Source organism: Podarcis raffonei, chromosome 9 (assembly GCF_027172205.1).
Source record: "Podarcis raffonei isolate rPodRaf1 chromosome 9, rPodRaf1.pri, whole genome shotgun sequence".
Taxonomy (NCBI): domain Eukaryota; kingdom Metazoa; phylum Chordata; class Lepidosauria; order Squamata; family Lacertidae; genus Podarcis; species Podarcis raffonei.
The window spans coordinates 68141112-68156950 of record NC_070610.1 but is presented as its reverse complement, the minus strand read 5'-3'; the positions used below and the strand labels follow the sequence as shown (position 1 = coordinate 68156950).

At 46.3% G+C, this 15839-nt stretch overlaps 1 protein-coding gene across 1 annotated transcript in view; it reads right to left on the bottom strand.

The window, feature by feature from the left end:
• Positions 1-15839, bottom strand: part of PRKG2 (protein kinase cGMP-dependent 2) — a 70991-nt gene that overhangs the window by 38888 nt on the left and 16264 nt on the right. The window contains exons 3-5 of the mRNA XM_053404311.1: positions 9248-9414; positions 4919-5032; positions 595-700 (exon numbers count right to left, since the gene is read on the bottom strand). Of these exons, the coding sequence (XP_053260286.1) occupies positions 595-700; positions 4919-5032; positions 9248-9414 (387 nt within the window). The remainder of the gene's footprint in view (positions 1-594; positions 701-4918; positions 5033-9247; positions 9415-15839) is intronic.

Sequence of the window (15839 nt, the reverse complement as noted above, 5' to 3'; positions counted from 1 at the left end):
CCGAGGATGAATTCAGAAGCAATCACTTCTGTTTTTCATTAACCATAGCTTGCCATATCATCTGAGTACAGTGGTACCTCGGGTTACATATGCTTCAGGTTACAGACTCCGCTAACCCAGAAATAGTACCTCGGGTTAAGAACTTTGCTTCAGGATGAGAACAGAAATCGTGTTCCAGAGGTGCGGCGACAGCAGGAGGCCCCATTAGCTAAAGTAGTGCTTCAGGTTAAGAACAGTTTCAGGTTAAGAACGGACCTCCGGAACAAATTAAGTACTTAACCCAAGGTACCACTGTAGTTTAGGAAGCTGGCATTTTTTCATTGACCACAGTTAAATTTAACCACAGTTTAGGGTTCAGGTGACACGCTAAACAGTGGTTAATATAAAACAGAATTGGTAGCTTCTGACTTCCTCCTCGCAGCCATGGGAAGGCTGCAAGCTCAGGTCAAGCTAGGGAGATTCTCCTAATGCTAAACCACAGTGTAGCATTATGCCTAAATGAAGTCAATGTATCTAAATGCACCAGACCCTCCCCACTAAATGCAGCAATAATTGTTTGTCTATCCTGAGAAAACAAGTGTATGCTTTGTTTACCTTCTGAGGAAGTTTCTGTATTGCTCATGCCTTGCTTGTGCTGTCCTCCTCATTATATTCTGGAAAACCTCTCTGTCTAATGCCCATGTTTTCACGCTGGTGACAGCTTTAGGAACAAGCGGGGAAGAAAAGCAAAATTAAGAAGCTAAACAATTCCACAGCATACAAAAAGTCACCCAGGTACACCCAGTGCAAATCCACCAAAGTGAGCACATTGACGGAGGTTCTTTGTGAAACTGAGAAATGCATTCACACTCACAGTGGGATTTTTGTATCACCTTCTTGTAGCCGAAATTGTCAGCGAGGGAAGCTGCAACTGGCGGCTTCACATCTCGCGGGTGTGATGATATGATTTTACACAGCAACTGCTCATGTTTTACCCTGGACGATTTCTATTCCAGGACAGCTTATAAATGCTGCAAATGAATAATTGGCATTCTCAGCAGGATTTCATAGTAAAGAACTAACAATAGCTCAGAGTCTTCCAAGGGGACAGATCCAAGGTCATGCATCCCAGATTTTGTGGGACTACTAGTCCCATCACCCTTGATTGCTGAGTGAGGTTTATGGGAACTGGAGTCCAACAAAATCTGGGAGGCACCACAATAGCTACCGCTGAGTTAAAGTGCCAGGATAAGGAAAATAGTGTTCAAGTGGGTGTCAGGCGTCAGAGGATCCAATCCCCACAGCAGGTTGCCAGGAACGGAAGACAAGGAAAGTTCTTACCAACTGCTTTTTATTCAATATTTAAAGAGAGAGGCTTAGAAATGCAGCCTCTTAGAATAATGGCATTGCTCCGAGTAAAGCTCCAACCCCCTTCTCTCCTAACTTCCTCAATGCAGAGAGATCTGCATTGGCTCCCAGTACGTTTCCGAGCACAATTCAAAGTGTTGGTGCTGACCTTTAAAGCCCTAAACGGCCTCGGCCCAGTATACCTGAAGGAGCGTCTCCACCCCCGTCGTTCAGCCCGGACACTGAGATCCAGCGCTGAGGGCCTTCTGGCGGTTCCCTCATTGCAAGAAGTGAGGTTACAGGGAACCAGGCAGAGGGCCTTCTCGGTAGTGGCACCCGCCCTGTGGAACGCCCTCCCACCAGATGTGAAGCAAATAAGCCGCTATCCTATCTTTAAAAGACATCTGGAGGCAGCCCTGTTTAGGACAGTTTTTAATATTTAGTGCTGTATTGTTTTAAACACTCGATTGGGAGCCGCCCAGAGTGGCTGGGGAAACTCAGCCAGATGGGCGGGGTATAAATAAATTATTATTATTAATTATTATTATATTCGTGAACAGCACCACCCCCTCTATGGTTGCCGCTTAGGGCCATCTGTCTCCAAGCCCTTTGCTCTCCTACTTTTAAGGCTCACCAGGTTCTGTGAGATGGTGGGTCTGGAATGCTTTCTAGTGATAACATGTCAGCTAGCTGCTCCGCCTTTGCCTCCTCCTCCTCTCCCATTATTTCCCAACTTCCCCCCTCATCTTCCTCTGAGCTGTGACTTCCCTCAAACTCCTGTTGTAATTCAGAACTGTCTTCTTCTTCTCTGGAAGGATCAGGCTGGGGAGGTGGTCTCCACCATTCCTCCTATGCCCAGTGGCCTTTGCCCATTCCCTGACCCCCAGTCTAAGTTGCCACATAGGATTGCTGTGGGGCAGAGATGGATTTAGAGCAGTATGAGCCCTGCAGCCACACCGGGTGTGCAACCAAGATGGGCGCATTCTCAAAGCCTGGTAAGTGGGTAAGAGCTTGCCCAGCTTCGGGAAGGAGGCATTAAGGCTCCGGCAGGGTCCTAGAGTCCTCCTTCCTCCTTCCCAAAGCCAGGCAAGTTCTTACCAAGCTTTAGGAAGGAGGTGGGAGGGCTCTAGGATCCTGCCAGAGCCTCAAGCCTCCTTCCCAAAGCCCAGCTTAAGCTGGTGCCACAAGGGCTGGGGGTAGGGTGTCAAATGCACAGGGTGGCATACTACCATAGCTGTCAATGTTTCCCTTTTTTAAAGGGAAACTCCCTTATTTTGAATAGGATTCCTCACAAGAAAAGGGAAAAGTTGACAGCTATGTATATTACCACGGTCCACCCCTACATGGGGAAGGATGAAATAGCCCCTTGGTATTCTGCTCTGAGCTTTTCAGAGAAAGAATAAAATATAAACAAACTGACAGTCCTTCTTATTAATACTGTGGAGAATATTCCTTTCTTATATGATAATGACTCCTGCTTGCCTGGATGAAGGATAGAGAGGTGTGTGTAGAAAGTGGCCCATTGTACAAAAGCAAAATTGACACCTATTGCTCAACCCATTTTTGCCTCTGGCATTGGTCGCCATTGGAGTGTGGCGCTTGGAACATTGCCCAGAAGGCAAGCTGCCCCCGAATCTCAAAAGGGCTTCTCATTCCCACTGCAATATGTATGCATGCTACTAAATACAAATAACTCCCACCCTCTGAAATCTTCAGACTTCCCAGAAGTTAATAACATCCGAATTGTGCTTAGGATGCTAAGGAGAAACGTTGACAAAGGCTCCTAATTAACATGCACTAAAAACTGCTCAAAACCTGACCTGGGGCTGTAACGAGCTGACATCTCAGGAGCACTTCGTAAAAAGCAAACGAGAATCAAAATAGAAAGTGGTCATGGCAGATAAACTAATCTGCATGGTGCTGCCTCTTGTATGAGATTAGCAGAAATTGTTCCGTGCTGCTTTTCTGAATATGAATTGCGTCTGCTCAACATGCAAAAAGATCCTCAGGGCCTGCTTTTTCCCTTCAAGAATCTAACTAGGCTTCTGGAGCTAGGAGTTCTGGGCCAATGCATTGACCAACAGGCCAGAGAAGGGAACTGTTGCTACTTCAGAGCAGACAGTAGGAACCTCTTTATTGGAATTCACATATCCAAGAGTGAAAATGATGCATCAATCAGATCCCTCTGTATGTAACATTCCCAGGTCTTGTTTGGGAACATGTCATGGGAAACTACTGGGATGTTTTTCCACACCTATTAGATTAGCCTCTGCCTGCCTGACACATATATTTGTCCGTCTGCCTTCCCTGATTAGGGGAGCCAAAATTTGATTCAGTTTGATTCATTTCTCATTTAAAGGTAAAGGTAAAGGGACCCCTGACCCTTAGGTCCAGTCGTGACCGACTCTGGGGTTGTGGCGCTCATCTCGCTTTATCGGCCGAGGGAGCCAGCGCACAGCTTCCGGGTCATGTGGCCAGCATGACTAAGCCGCTTCTGGTGAACCAGAGCAGCGCACAGAAATGCCATTTACCTTCCCACCGGAGTGGTACCTGTTTATCTACTTGCACTTTGATGTGCTTTCGAACTGCTAGGTTGGCAGGAGCAGGGACCAAGCAACGGGAGCTCACCCCGTCGCGGGGATTCGAACCACCAACCTTCTGATCAGCAAGTCCTTGGCTCTGTGGTTTAACCCACAGCACCACCTGCATCATTTAAAGGTGAACCCACCTAAATCACACTTCCCAAAACAATGTGCGAACTGAAACGCAGCCGGCTTTCAAAATTTGCACTCATCTGAATTTTGCAGAGCGGTTCTCCAGTCATATAATGCATACTAAAATGCATATGTTAATTGCATATAAATGCATATATTACTGAAAATGACATGGAAACGTGCATTATATTAGAGAAAATATTAACCTAATATTTATTAGGGAAAATACGCTTTTAACAAATTTGCATATTAGACAAAACTGCATCAAAAAAGAGGTACGCTGGGAGAAATTTGCACTAGAATGCTGATGAATTTTCAGGGGAACTTTTTAAAAAGAAAATAAATAAATTTGCAAACTGAGGTGGAAATGTGGAGGGCTGAAAAACTGAGAAACTGAAACTGACAGATTTGCCCATCTCTCGCCCTGATCTACCTTGTTTTGCCCTTTCACTCACAAACTGCTGCTCCAGTTTTGGAATTCCATTTGCTAAATCCCCTCACAACTGCATGTTCCACCAGCCTCAGCTGCCCAAGGCCTCGCAGCCATCGCTAGAGACGACCAGATGGTGTGCTTCAGAATCTCTGCAGCAGGGATGGGGAACCTGGGGTCCTTCAGCTGTTGTTGGACAACAGCTAGCTGACTATTGGTCATGCTCACTGGTGCTGATGAGAGCTCAACAACATCTGGCTCCTCATCCTTGCTGTGCAGCATCAAACCCAAAGCTGCAGGTTTTGTCTCACAAGACCCCCACATGGCCACTGTACGGCTCTTCTCTGTTTGTCTCATCATCACCACAATCTCTTCTATCAGGAAAGAGCAGACTGGAGAGGGTTGCTTTTCTGCTTTTGCAAAATTTCGAGGGATTAAGTGCACACACCTTTCACCGAGGCCGTCCTTGTGCAGTTGTACAAAATGGCCAGCTCCCCAAACGCTGTCCACACAGGAATCGAAGAGAGAAGTTTGTTCTGCTGAAAGACTTCCAACCTGCCTTCTGCGGGGAGAAAAAGACAGCATCAAAAATGGTCTGCAATTTTGCTGACTAGCTACGAGGCAGGTTCCTACAATCACTTTTATATAAAACTTAACCCCCCCAAAAAAACACCAGACAGCCAGGTAATCTAATATATTAGCTAGTACTTCAGTGTTAGTGTGAACTATCCCTAGCAGTTTAGAACTGGGAACTTAGAATAAATCTCAGCAGATTTTAAAGCCTACAGTTTAAAAGCCCTACATGAGCTCTACACCCAATTTTCAATATATACAGCAAGATAAATTACAATCTCTCCATGAAGATTCTGCTCCGGGCAATTTCTTTTACACCTTTTTTTATATATTCGTTGAAAAATGGATTTTATTAGAGTTAACAATATTTTACCGCCTTCTGCATCCAAAACTTTATTCCTCGTTTCAGCTAACGGCAAGTTTTCATGTGCAGGTGATCTCTGAACATGGCTGTACGTTTCTTTGCTGCAATTGTTTCCTTCGAGGCTAAAAAGTCAAATATATCACAAGCACACTGTCCACAAAGTAGCTATTTTGCTAAACATTAAACGATGGTTCTAATATTGGAGGAGCCGGTGGAAATTAGAGGCGAACCTTTTTTTTAGGAGGAAAGGACAGCTTTGCTCTTCACGCCATGTTCAGGAGAGCTATTTCCTCCCTAGTATTGATTTCACTGGTTTAATTAGGAGTAACTTGATTCAGCTATCGACTCAGCTAGAACTATGGCAGTGTTAATTGCACCAAAGGTCAAACAAAATGTGACGGCAGCAACCATGTTTATTTAAGCACACATCTTGGCAAAGTGTGCCTGCCTGCCTCATTGTGAATGTCAAAGTGGGGTATAGGGGTGAAGGAGTTGAATCTGCCCACAGTCTCACCCCAGACATTTGCCTTGCAGTGCAGCTTAGTTCCCATATTGTAAAAAGAGGAGCCCTGCAGAATTAGCCGTTGATATGCTCCAATGGCAGAGTGGTGCGTGCTCTAGTTATCTCTTGCTTGGACTACTGCAATGTGCTCTATGTGGGGCTACCTTTGAAGGTGACCCGGAAACTACAACTAATCCAGAATGCAGCAGCAAGACTGGTGACTGGGAGTGGCCGCCGAGACCACATAACACCGGTCTTGAAAGACCTACATTGACTCCCAGTATGTTTCCGAGCACAATTCAAAGTGTTGGTGCTGACCTTTAAAGCCCTAAACGGCCTCAGCTCAGTATACCTGAAGGAGCATCTCCACCCCCATCATTCTGCCCAGACACTGATGTCCAGCTCCGAGGGCGTTCTGGCGGTTCCCTCACTGCGAGAAGCCAAGTTACAGGGAACCAGGCAGAGGGCCTTCTCGGTAGTGGCGCCTGCCCTGTGGAACGCCCTCTCATCAGAGGTCAAGGAAATAAACAACTATCTGACTTTTAGGAGACATCTGAAGGCAGCCCTGTTTAGGGAAGTTTTTAATGTTTGAGGTTTTATTGCTTTATTATTATTCTTATTAATAAAATAATAATAATAATCAGTTGGGAGGCACCCAGAATGGCTGGGGAAACTTAGCCAGATGGGCAGGGTATAAACAATGAAGAAGAAGAAGAAGAAGAAGAAGAAGAAGAAGAAGAAGAAGAAGAAGGAGGAGGAGGAGGAGGAGGAGGAGGAGGAGGAGGAGGAGAAGGAGAAGAAGAAGCTCACAAGCAGGCTATGAGCACAACAATGAATCGGGGTGTTGGGAAAATCTGAGCTATGCCTTCTCAGAAGTAAGTGCCACTGAATTCAATGGGGCATACAGTGGTACCTCGGGTTAAGAACTTAATTTGTTCTGGAGGTCCGTTCTTAACCTGAAACTGTTCTTAACCTGAAGCACCACTTTAGCTAATGGGGCCTCCTGCTGCTGCCACACAATTTCTGTTCTCATCCTGAAGCAAAGTTCTTAATCCGAGGTACTATTTCTGGATTAGCAGAGTCTCTAACCTGAAGCGTCTGTAACCTGAAGCGTATGTAACCCGAGGTACCACTGTAATATTTTGGCTGCCTGAGGCATTGGAACCATCATCATTGGCGAGGTCAGAGTATCCGGTGTAGCCTTGCAAAGAGTGGCTAAACCAGACGATGAGACAAAGGGGCGGCAAGCAGCTCGTGGAAAAGGCTAGATGGATTTAGCGGTCAGGTAGTGGGAGAAATAAAAAGGGAAAGCTGTATCCATAATTCTTGTGAGCATTTCTGGGATGGGGAAAGGTGGGATATCCAGCTGGCCATTTATAAACAGATAATAATAATGACTCATCTCGTAGGGCTACTGTGATGGATGGATGAGGTAGGACGGCACTTAAAGCACAACACACATTATTACAAGCATCACATTGCTCCTCTTGCAGTCATAAATAATAGCTGATGTGCCTAGAAACATCGCTGGCCACAGTAGCTAATGGAACTTCTGGGTTCAGACACAGTGTGCAGTTTGCATGGACAAAAGGATTACCCTGTTGTAAACTATCAAGGAGATGGATGCTGGAAGCCCTATATTCCATCTGGGCTGCCATCTTAGAATCATAGAATTGTAGAGTAATGCAAGATAAATAAACACCCAGCAATAAAAGATAATGGGAGAGGGTTTACCCCAGAAAATTATTTGTAAAAATTACAAATACCCAAATACAGACGGTCATTTACCCTCGCTAGATTCAACGTGCTGCCTTATTGCAGGGCAGATTCGAGGGTAAACCATACGTGGACTGAGTCTACTCCTGCGGCTTGATGGAGGTAGAAACTGTCTCTCATGTCTTGTTACGGTGCCGTTTCTATGGGGATATACGCTCGGTATTTATCACTCCTGTTATTCAAAAATCTCCAAACGGGTCCGAACTTCAATGTCTAAAACTCCTGGTAGAGGACAAGGATCTAGAGATCACGCTTGTTGTTGTTTAGTCCTTTAGTCGTGTCCGACTCTTCGTGACCCCATGGACCAGACCACGCCAGGCACTCCTGTCTTCCACTGCCTCCCGCAGTTTGGTCAGACTCATGTTTGTAGCTTAGAGAACACCATCCAACCATCTCGTCCTCTGTTGTCCCCTTCTCCTTGTGCCCTCCATCTTTCCCAACATCAGGGTCTTTTCCAGGGAGTCTTCTCTTCTCACGAGGTGGCCAAAGTCTTGGAGCCTCAGCTTCAGGATCTGTCCTTCCCGTGAGCACTCAGGCCTGACTTCCTTAAGGATGGATACGTTTCATCTTCTTGCAGTCCATGGGACTCTCAAGAGTCTCCTTCAGCACCATAATTCAAAAGATCACACTAAGGGTGGCCAAATTCTGTGCGACTGCCAAAAAACCTAGGGAACAAGCTGTACTACCAAAATGATTAAGGTTTTAAATGACAATTTTAGGTTATATTTTAGTGATCAAGATTTAATATATATTTTTAACTGCTGCTATATCTGAATTGTCTCTGTAATACCCAATTGCGACTCAATGTATTCCTGTTGTGTTTTATGATATTGTAAGTGAGCTGGAACTGGTCTGTGACCGTAATAATAAAATTCAGAATTGTAGAATTGGAGGGGGCCACAAGGATCATCTAGTCCAGGGGTGTCAAACTCAAATTCATCGGGGGGCCGCATCAGCAGTTTGGTCACCCTCAAAGGGCCAGTTGTATCTGTAGGACTATACATCATATGTACCTACAGTACAGGAGAGAAGGGTGTTCAGGCAGCCGTTGGATCTGTCACATCACAGGATGGCATGCGCTCAATATAAAAACAAGTGAATGAATGTAAAGTGGAGGTTTCCTGTGTAGAATGGCCGGCGCCGCTAGAGGGCAGACGTCCTCTGGCTTGTAGGCTGTCGCGCATGCGCTGAAGAGGCGGCTTTCTTGTGTCAAAAAAAAAGCGAGAATAAAAGGTGAAGGCTGGCAGCCGCCGGCGGCTACACGGGCCACATGACGAGGTCTGGCGGGCCGGATTCAGCCCGCGGGCCTTGTGTTTGACACCCGTGATCTAGTCCAACCCCTGAAATGCAGGAATCTTCTGCCCCACGTGGGGCTTGGACCCACAACCTTGAGGTTAAGAGTTTAACCATATCTACTCAGAAGCAAGTCCTCCTTAATACAACAGGACTCACTCCCAGGTAAGCGGGGCTAGGATTGCAGCATGGCAAGTTCATTCCAGGTCTAAGCAGCAAAATTCCCAGGGCTAGCCATTTAAATGTACAACTTAATGTGGTTTACTAACCTGCCAGTACAAATATATGGTTGCCAGGCTCTCCTTGTTTAATTATGTAGCTCCCTTGCTGGTATGTTCTCCCATACATACATTCCACCATATCTCTGATCTGCTGCGGGTCCAGCCTCTTCAGAAATTGGTTTCTACTCAGGGCATCTGTGATGAGCTTTTTCTCACTTATATTCAGTAAACCAGAGAGAGGAGAGAAAGAAAAAAAGAAAGAAAGGCAAAAGTCACGTTCATTTGCAGCATATAAATGGATTACATTATGCACAACTTATTCCTCCCATCGTGGTATTCACAGTCCAGTGCCCATGAAAGTAGTTTACATTTTTTCTCTGCAGCCTAAAACATTCAGCACATAGGAAGTTGTTGCTTTAAGTATTTGTCCATCTAGCCTAGCACTGCCTGAGGATCTGTAGATTTCGCTTCTCTTAAGTTTCTCGATTTCCCCATTTTAAATTCAGCCCTCCACATTTCTGCAGCGGTTTGCAGGGTGCTGTTGTTGTTTACCAATCATCAGGAAGATTCTTCAGTATTTTAGTGTGATTTTCTCCAGCTAAACACAATTCTGCCCATAGTTTTGACTAGCGTGCATGTTTTCCGCAAGCAGCTTCTCCTAATATAATGAAGAAGAAGAAGAAGAGGAGGAGGAGGAGGAGGAGGAAGAGGAGGAGTTTGGATTTGATATCCCACTTTATCACTACCCGAAGGAGTCTCAAAGCGGTTGACATTCTCCTTTCCCTTCCTCCCCCACAACAAACACTCTGTGAGGTGAGTGGGGCTGAGAGACTTCAATGTGTGACTAGCCCAAGGTCACCCAGCAGCTGCATGTGGAGGAGTGGAGACGCGAACCCGGTTCACCAGATTACGAGTCTACCGCTCTTAACCACTACACCACACTGGCTCTCAATAATGCATTTTTTGTTTGTCGTTTCACAGTCATGTGCATTTTGACACACACATTCCTCTAACATATGCATTTCTGTAAACACTGATCAGTTGGAGAACTTCATCACAGCATTTGGAAAAGTGTGAGTTTTGGAGGATGGCTATGTTTTGGTTCTCATGCTGTTTCAGGAAGTGCAGCTCTGATACATTCTGGTTTAAATGAGACCTGAATTGAATTCTGTCCCCTCTGCCCTGCCCTGCATCTCGACTGGCAGCAGATCTCTAAGGTCTCAGGCTGAAGCTTGTCACATCACTTGCTGCCAGATCCTTCAAACAGGGTATGCCAGGGACTCAGCTCGGCAATGTGGGCTGGAAAATTTGCTGTGCCATTTGTTGCAGCCGAATCCTTTCCCAAAAATACTTACAGCATGGAAGCATACACAAACAAACACAAACAAACAAACAAACAAACAAACACAAAAAAACAATCACACACATACACACACAGAGAGAGATTACATTTTTGTTGGCTCCATGATGAGATTCAGAAGATAGAACCATATGATTAATAAGTAAGAACAGGACTGTTGTTGTAATTTATCAAATGTGAAATCTGGCTGAAGTTGCATGCAATGGAACTCAATGTAGCGCTAAGAAGATTGTTCCATCAGTGCTGTTGGTGTAATGTGAACAATGGGTTGATGTACACAGTGCTTGGTCTCATGTCTTAAGGAGCACATCCCCCCCCCCATGCTTGGATGTTCTGCGATAAGGGTACCAGGTGCACTGGGTTACCATAGCAACACCAGCAAGGTCATGCTGAGTTTTTTCATTGGTTCAGGAAATATGCCTACAATTAGAAATAGGTATAATAGTCTCTAGGGACACAGGTGGCGCTGTGGGTTAAACCACAGAGCCTAGGGCTTGCCGATCGGAAGCTCGGCGGTTCGAATCCCTGCGACGGGATGAGCTCCCGTTGCTCAGTCCCTGCTCCTGCCAACCTAGCAGTTCGAAAGCACATCAAAGTGCAAGTAGATAAATAGGTACCACTCCAGTGGGAAGGTAAATAGCATTTCCGTGCGCTGCTCTGGTTCTCCAGAAGCAGCTTAGTCATGCTGGCCACATGACCCGGAAGCTGTCTGCGGACAAATGCCGGCTCCCTCGGCCTATAGAGCGAGATGAGCACACAACCCCAGAGTCGTCCCCGACTGGACCTAACGGTCAGGGGTACCTTCACCTTTTTATAATAGTCTCTAGGGCACTGTTTTCATTATGTCCTGGTGCATGTCTTGCCCATGCCCTGTCCTGTTCGCTGTCGACATTTGACTCTGAATCTGTGAGAGTCCGGGAAAGAGTCTGTGGGTTTTACACAGCAACGTAAGCTAGCATGGTGACTGTGTTAGCGAATCTCTCTGTACATGTGTATTTTTCCTTCAAAGACCAGAAGAAATGCATATAGTAGACAGTAGTGTTTAGCTTTGACTTGCACCTGGAGACAATAACCACTTTGTGGGAAAGGAGTTTTCCCCTTAACGGGGGGACTCTGGAAGAAGCTATTCTGCTGGGAGCTAGAAATCTCTGAAGACTCTGCTGGACAGTGGCGAAGGAAGCCTCTTCGGCACCGGTGCAGGGCACCAAACGGTGGGTGAACTGCCCAGTGGCACACGCGTGGTGCCCATACGGATGCATGTGTGGCAGCCCATACAGACTGCGCATGCGCAGTGCCCATACGGATGGAGCTGGAGCGGCAGCCCATACAGACGGTGCTTGAGCGGCGCCCATACTGACAGCATGGGCGCCCTTGGCCGCTCTACAGCTGGGAGGAGGCAGTGGGTCATCTTGCCAACAAACCCCCAGGTGGCACCCGGGGTGAACCACCCCCTGCCCCCCTTCCGTACGCCCTTGCTGCTGGGACTCTGAATCCTCTGCTGATACATGCCACGAGTTGAGGTATGGTGAAGTGACTTTCACAAATCTCCAACAAGTGCAATCATTTCCGCCTGCAAGATGGAATGATCTTTGCTCTCAGTGCCCTATGCCAGGAGTGGCCAACTTCCAAGAGACTGCAGTCTACTCACAGAGTTAAAAACTGGCAGTGATCTACCCCTGTTTTTTGGGGGTTCAGCTGTTGTTGAGTTTTTTTAGGGAGGGGAAAGGCTCTGTCTTATTCGGGGTTCAGGAGGCATAAGTTGCTTAGCTTTGGGGGGGTAACGTTTTTACATTCTTTTGGGGTCAGAGATAGCAACTCACCAAATGAGTTTTCATCACTGAATGATCACTGGTGGAAAAACAGCCTCGGTTTGTAAACTCCGTCTTCCGTTCTCCAACAATGGAGGGCGGGGTGGTGAGAGGGGGCGGGGCCGGAAGGGGGCCAGCGATCGACCAAAACCTCACAGGGATTAGATCGCTGTTGGACATCCCTGCCCTATTCAATGCTCTGGGAGTTCTCCTGAACTTCCCAACAGATTTGGGAAGGGTGTGGCAAGAGGAGAAGATGGGGAAGTCCTATTGTGCTAGCATTACTTGTGGAATTGAATCCAGCCCATGGTTTCATCAGAATAGTACACTGCTCTGAAACGGCAGACTGACTTACAGATATTAGGCAATGCTTTCATCAAATTACCTGTGCATTGCTTTTGGCAATTTTTAGAATTTGCAATGCCGAAGCAACGTGGATTCTGCATTTTTGCAATCTTTTCACCTTACAGCAGACACTTTCCTGTGCTCTCCTAAGAAGAAGCCCTCTTGGGTCAGACCAAAAATCCATCTTCAGCATCCTGTTTTGCCTCTGAGAAGCTTGAAAGCAACTCATGAAGGCAACAACCCTCTCTTGTTGTTTTCCCCAGCAGCCGGTGCTCCCTGGCCTTTGAACATAGAGCTTGCACACAGTCATAATATGACAAGCTGCCATTGATGTATCTATCCTCCATTCGTCTCTATGGGGGCTTCAAGGCTGTTGCTATTTAGGGGTGGAATTCAAACACATGCTGGGAAATTCGGGTTGTGCCAACTGATTTGGAGCATTTTTGGAGAAAATGCATTTCACTGCTCCCCCTTTTTTGAAAGGGACAAGGGGATAGGAAAATGCACTGGGGAGTGTAGGACTTCCTTGACACAATGTCAACAACCCCCTGTGAAAACAAACCAGAATGAATAATGAAAAATATAAAGGCAATGTCAAGTCTCACCACAACCTTCTGCTAACTAGTCAGGATAAACGCTCAATAATCAAGTTGTCTGGAAGTAACCTCTAGTGCCTTTTTCAAGTACAGTAATACCTTGGTGTACGAACTTAATCCGTTCCAGAAGTCTGTTCTTAAACCAAAACCGTTCTTGAACAGAGGCCCGCTTTCCCTAACGAGGCCTCCCGCCACCGGTGCCCTTCCACCATTCAGCTTCCATTCTTAGACCGAGGTAAAGTTCACAAACCGGGGCACTACTTCTGGTTTTGCAGAGTTTGTAAACCGAATCATTCATAAACAGGGCTGTTCTTAAACTGAGGTACCCACTGTAATCAAAACTGGTGGTCATCACGAAATCCTGGGTCAGCAAGTTCTATCACACCCATAGCTATGTGAACAAGCATTTCCTCTAGCCTGTACTGAATCAGAAGCAATGGCTGACTATTCTGGTATTATGAGAAAGGTGGGAAAACTTCTCTGTTTTTTTCCACACCACACACCATTTCATTTACCTTTACCACATCCCTCTTTGGTCCTATCCTACCCCCCCCCCCGAAACTAAGATGACTCAAGCTATGTAGACTTCTTGCAAAAGCCAGGAGGGGGGAAGCTGTGACCCTCCAGATGTTGCAGACTTGAAATCCCACCAGCTTCAGCCAGCATGGTCAATTTTATACATTTATTATTTCATAATATTGTTTGTTTGTAAGGATGTGGAGAGCTGGAGTCCAACGAAACCTAGAGAGCCGAAGGTTAGTCGCTCAACCTTACCGCGTTGTTGGCATCCATCTGTCTCAAGAGACAATGGGTGTCAAACCACGGCATTAGCAGCACCCAAGTACCCTCCTCGGGGTGCAAGCCTGTGTGTGGAGGTCCTGGGCTGCCCAGACGACTGTTGGGATGCTGCTGGGAGACGGGGGCAACTGGCAGGCCCCCAGCTGGCTCCAGCCACTGGCCGGCAGCCGGGCGAAACTCCAGTTCTTGGAACAGCATCAAAAACTGCGACTCAACCCTCAGAAGACCTCAGAAGCTTAAGCACGCAAGCCAACAGATATAAGAACTCTTTGCAATGGAAGTGGCAGACAGAGACATGTGTAAGCATATTTACAGCATTTATTCAACAGCAGGACAAAGGAAAAACATGTCTGCTTCCCTTCGTGTTCAAGCACAACAGCGGCATAGCAAAAGCAATATACAACGGAAGTTCCCAGCAGACTGTGCTGGAAGTAAACAGACATGCGACATACAACAACTCCACATATCTGTTCCTCTTAAGGCAGAACGGAACATCAATATCCTAACATGGCCTTCCTGATGTGGTCCAAAGGAAAGCAGAGCAATACGTTTGGTACCAGCTTGGCTGCAGGAGTTGCTGGAAGGAGGCATACAAGATGCCATCCAACCATCTTAGGGACTCAAGTCTGGGTTTATGTAGGGTTTGCTCTTTAGCATTTCTTCTCCCAAAGATGTCCCACAAGGCAGCAGAAGCTTAGGATAAGAGTTTTCCTTCTCCTACATGGGCTACCTTCCCAGGTTGATGAGCCCCAACTGCCCCTCGTTTCCCTCTACAGCATGTGCAGAAACCGCCTTCTTGACCATTGGACCCACCATTGGTCTTGTCCACAAAATCGGCGAGAGCCTGTCTTTGCACACAGGGCAAGTCCTTAACTCACCAAGGGTTTGAGACCCATCGGCTACCTTACAGTAACTGTGCGAAACACTCTTTAGGGCGTGCAGCTTTGGAAAGCTGCAGCTTTCCAAATGTTATTGGAACAACAACATCAAAAGGGTCGTGTTAAGTTGTGGGTGAACATATCAGACGACACAGCGATTCTTCCAAAGCAGCTCTTTATTTGTAAGCTGGAACAGAACTGAACTGAAGGCCTCAGTCAGCCTGCTTATATAGAGCTCCAGTACCTTGTTACTGTAACTACTTTCTAAAACTATCCAATCACTGAACGTCACTTTCGATCCTTCATTTGCATACAAACTATCCAATCACTGAACGTCACTTTCGATCCTTCATTTGCATAACTATCTACAGTATCCCCCTGCTGGCCCAGGGTGAGAACCTCAGTACATAACAGGTCACAGGTTCTTCGTACCAGCACTGCATGAAACACACACTGCATGAGCCCAAGAAACTGAGAAACTGAAATATATTTATTCATTTGCAAATGAAGGGATCTGAATCCGCATCTAGCTAACTTGAAGGGCAACCTTTGCCCCAGAACGCCGTGCTTTTGTTATTGCCTGTGTGAGGCTCATCCATCTAATGAAGCGAATCTCAACACAGCACTTTGGAAACCCTCCAGGGTCTCTTCCGACTTGGATTCATAAAACAAAGTAAAACTGTCCCAGGGAACGAGGCTTTGCTGCAAAATCTCCAGAGGGCACCTTAAGAGTGAGTGATCACTTCCCGTTTTGCAGCTTGATTCATTTCCTTTATTACCTGTGCAGCAAGCTTGAAAACGAAGAACGGCAATGATAAAAGCCTAGAAAAATAAAATCAGAGGCACAGAAGTCGT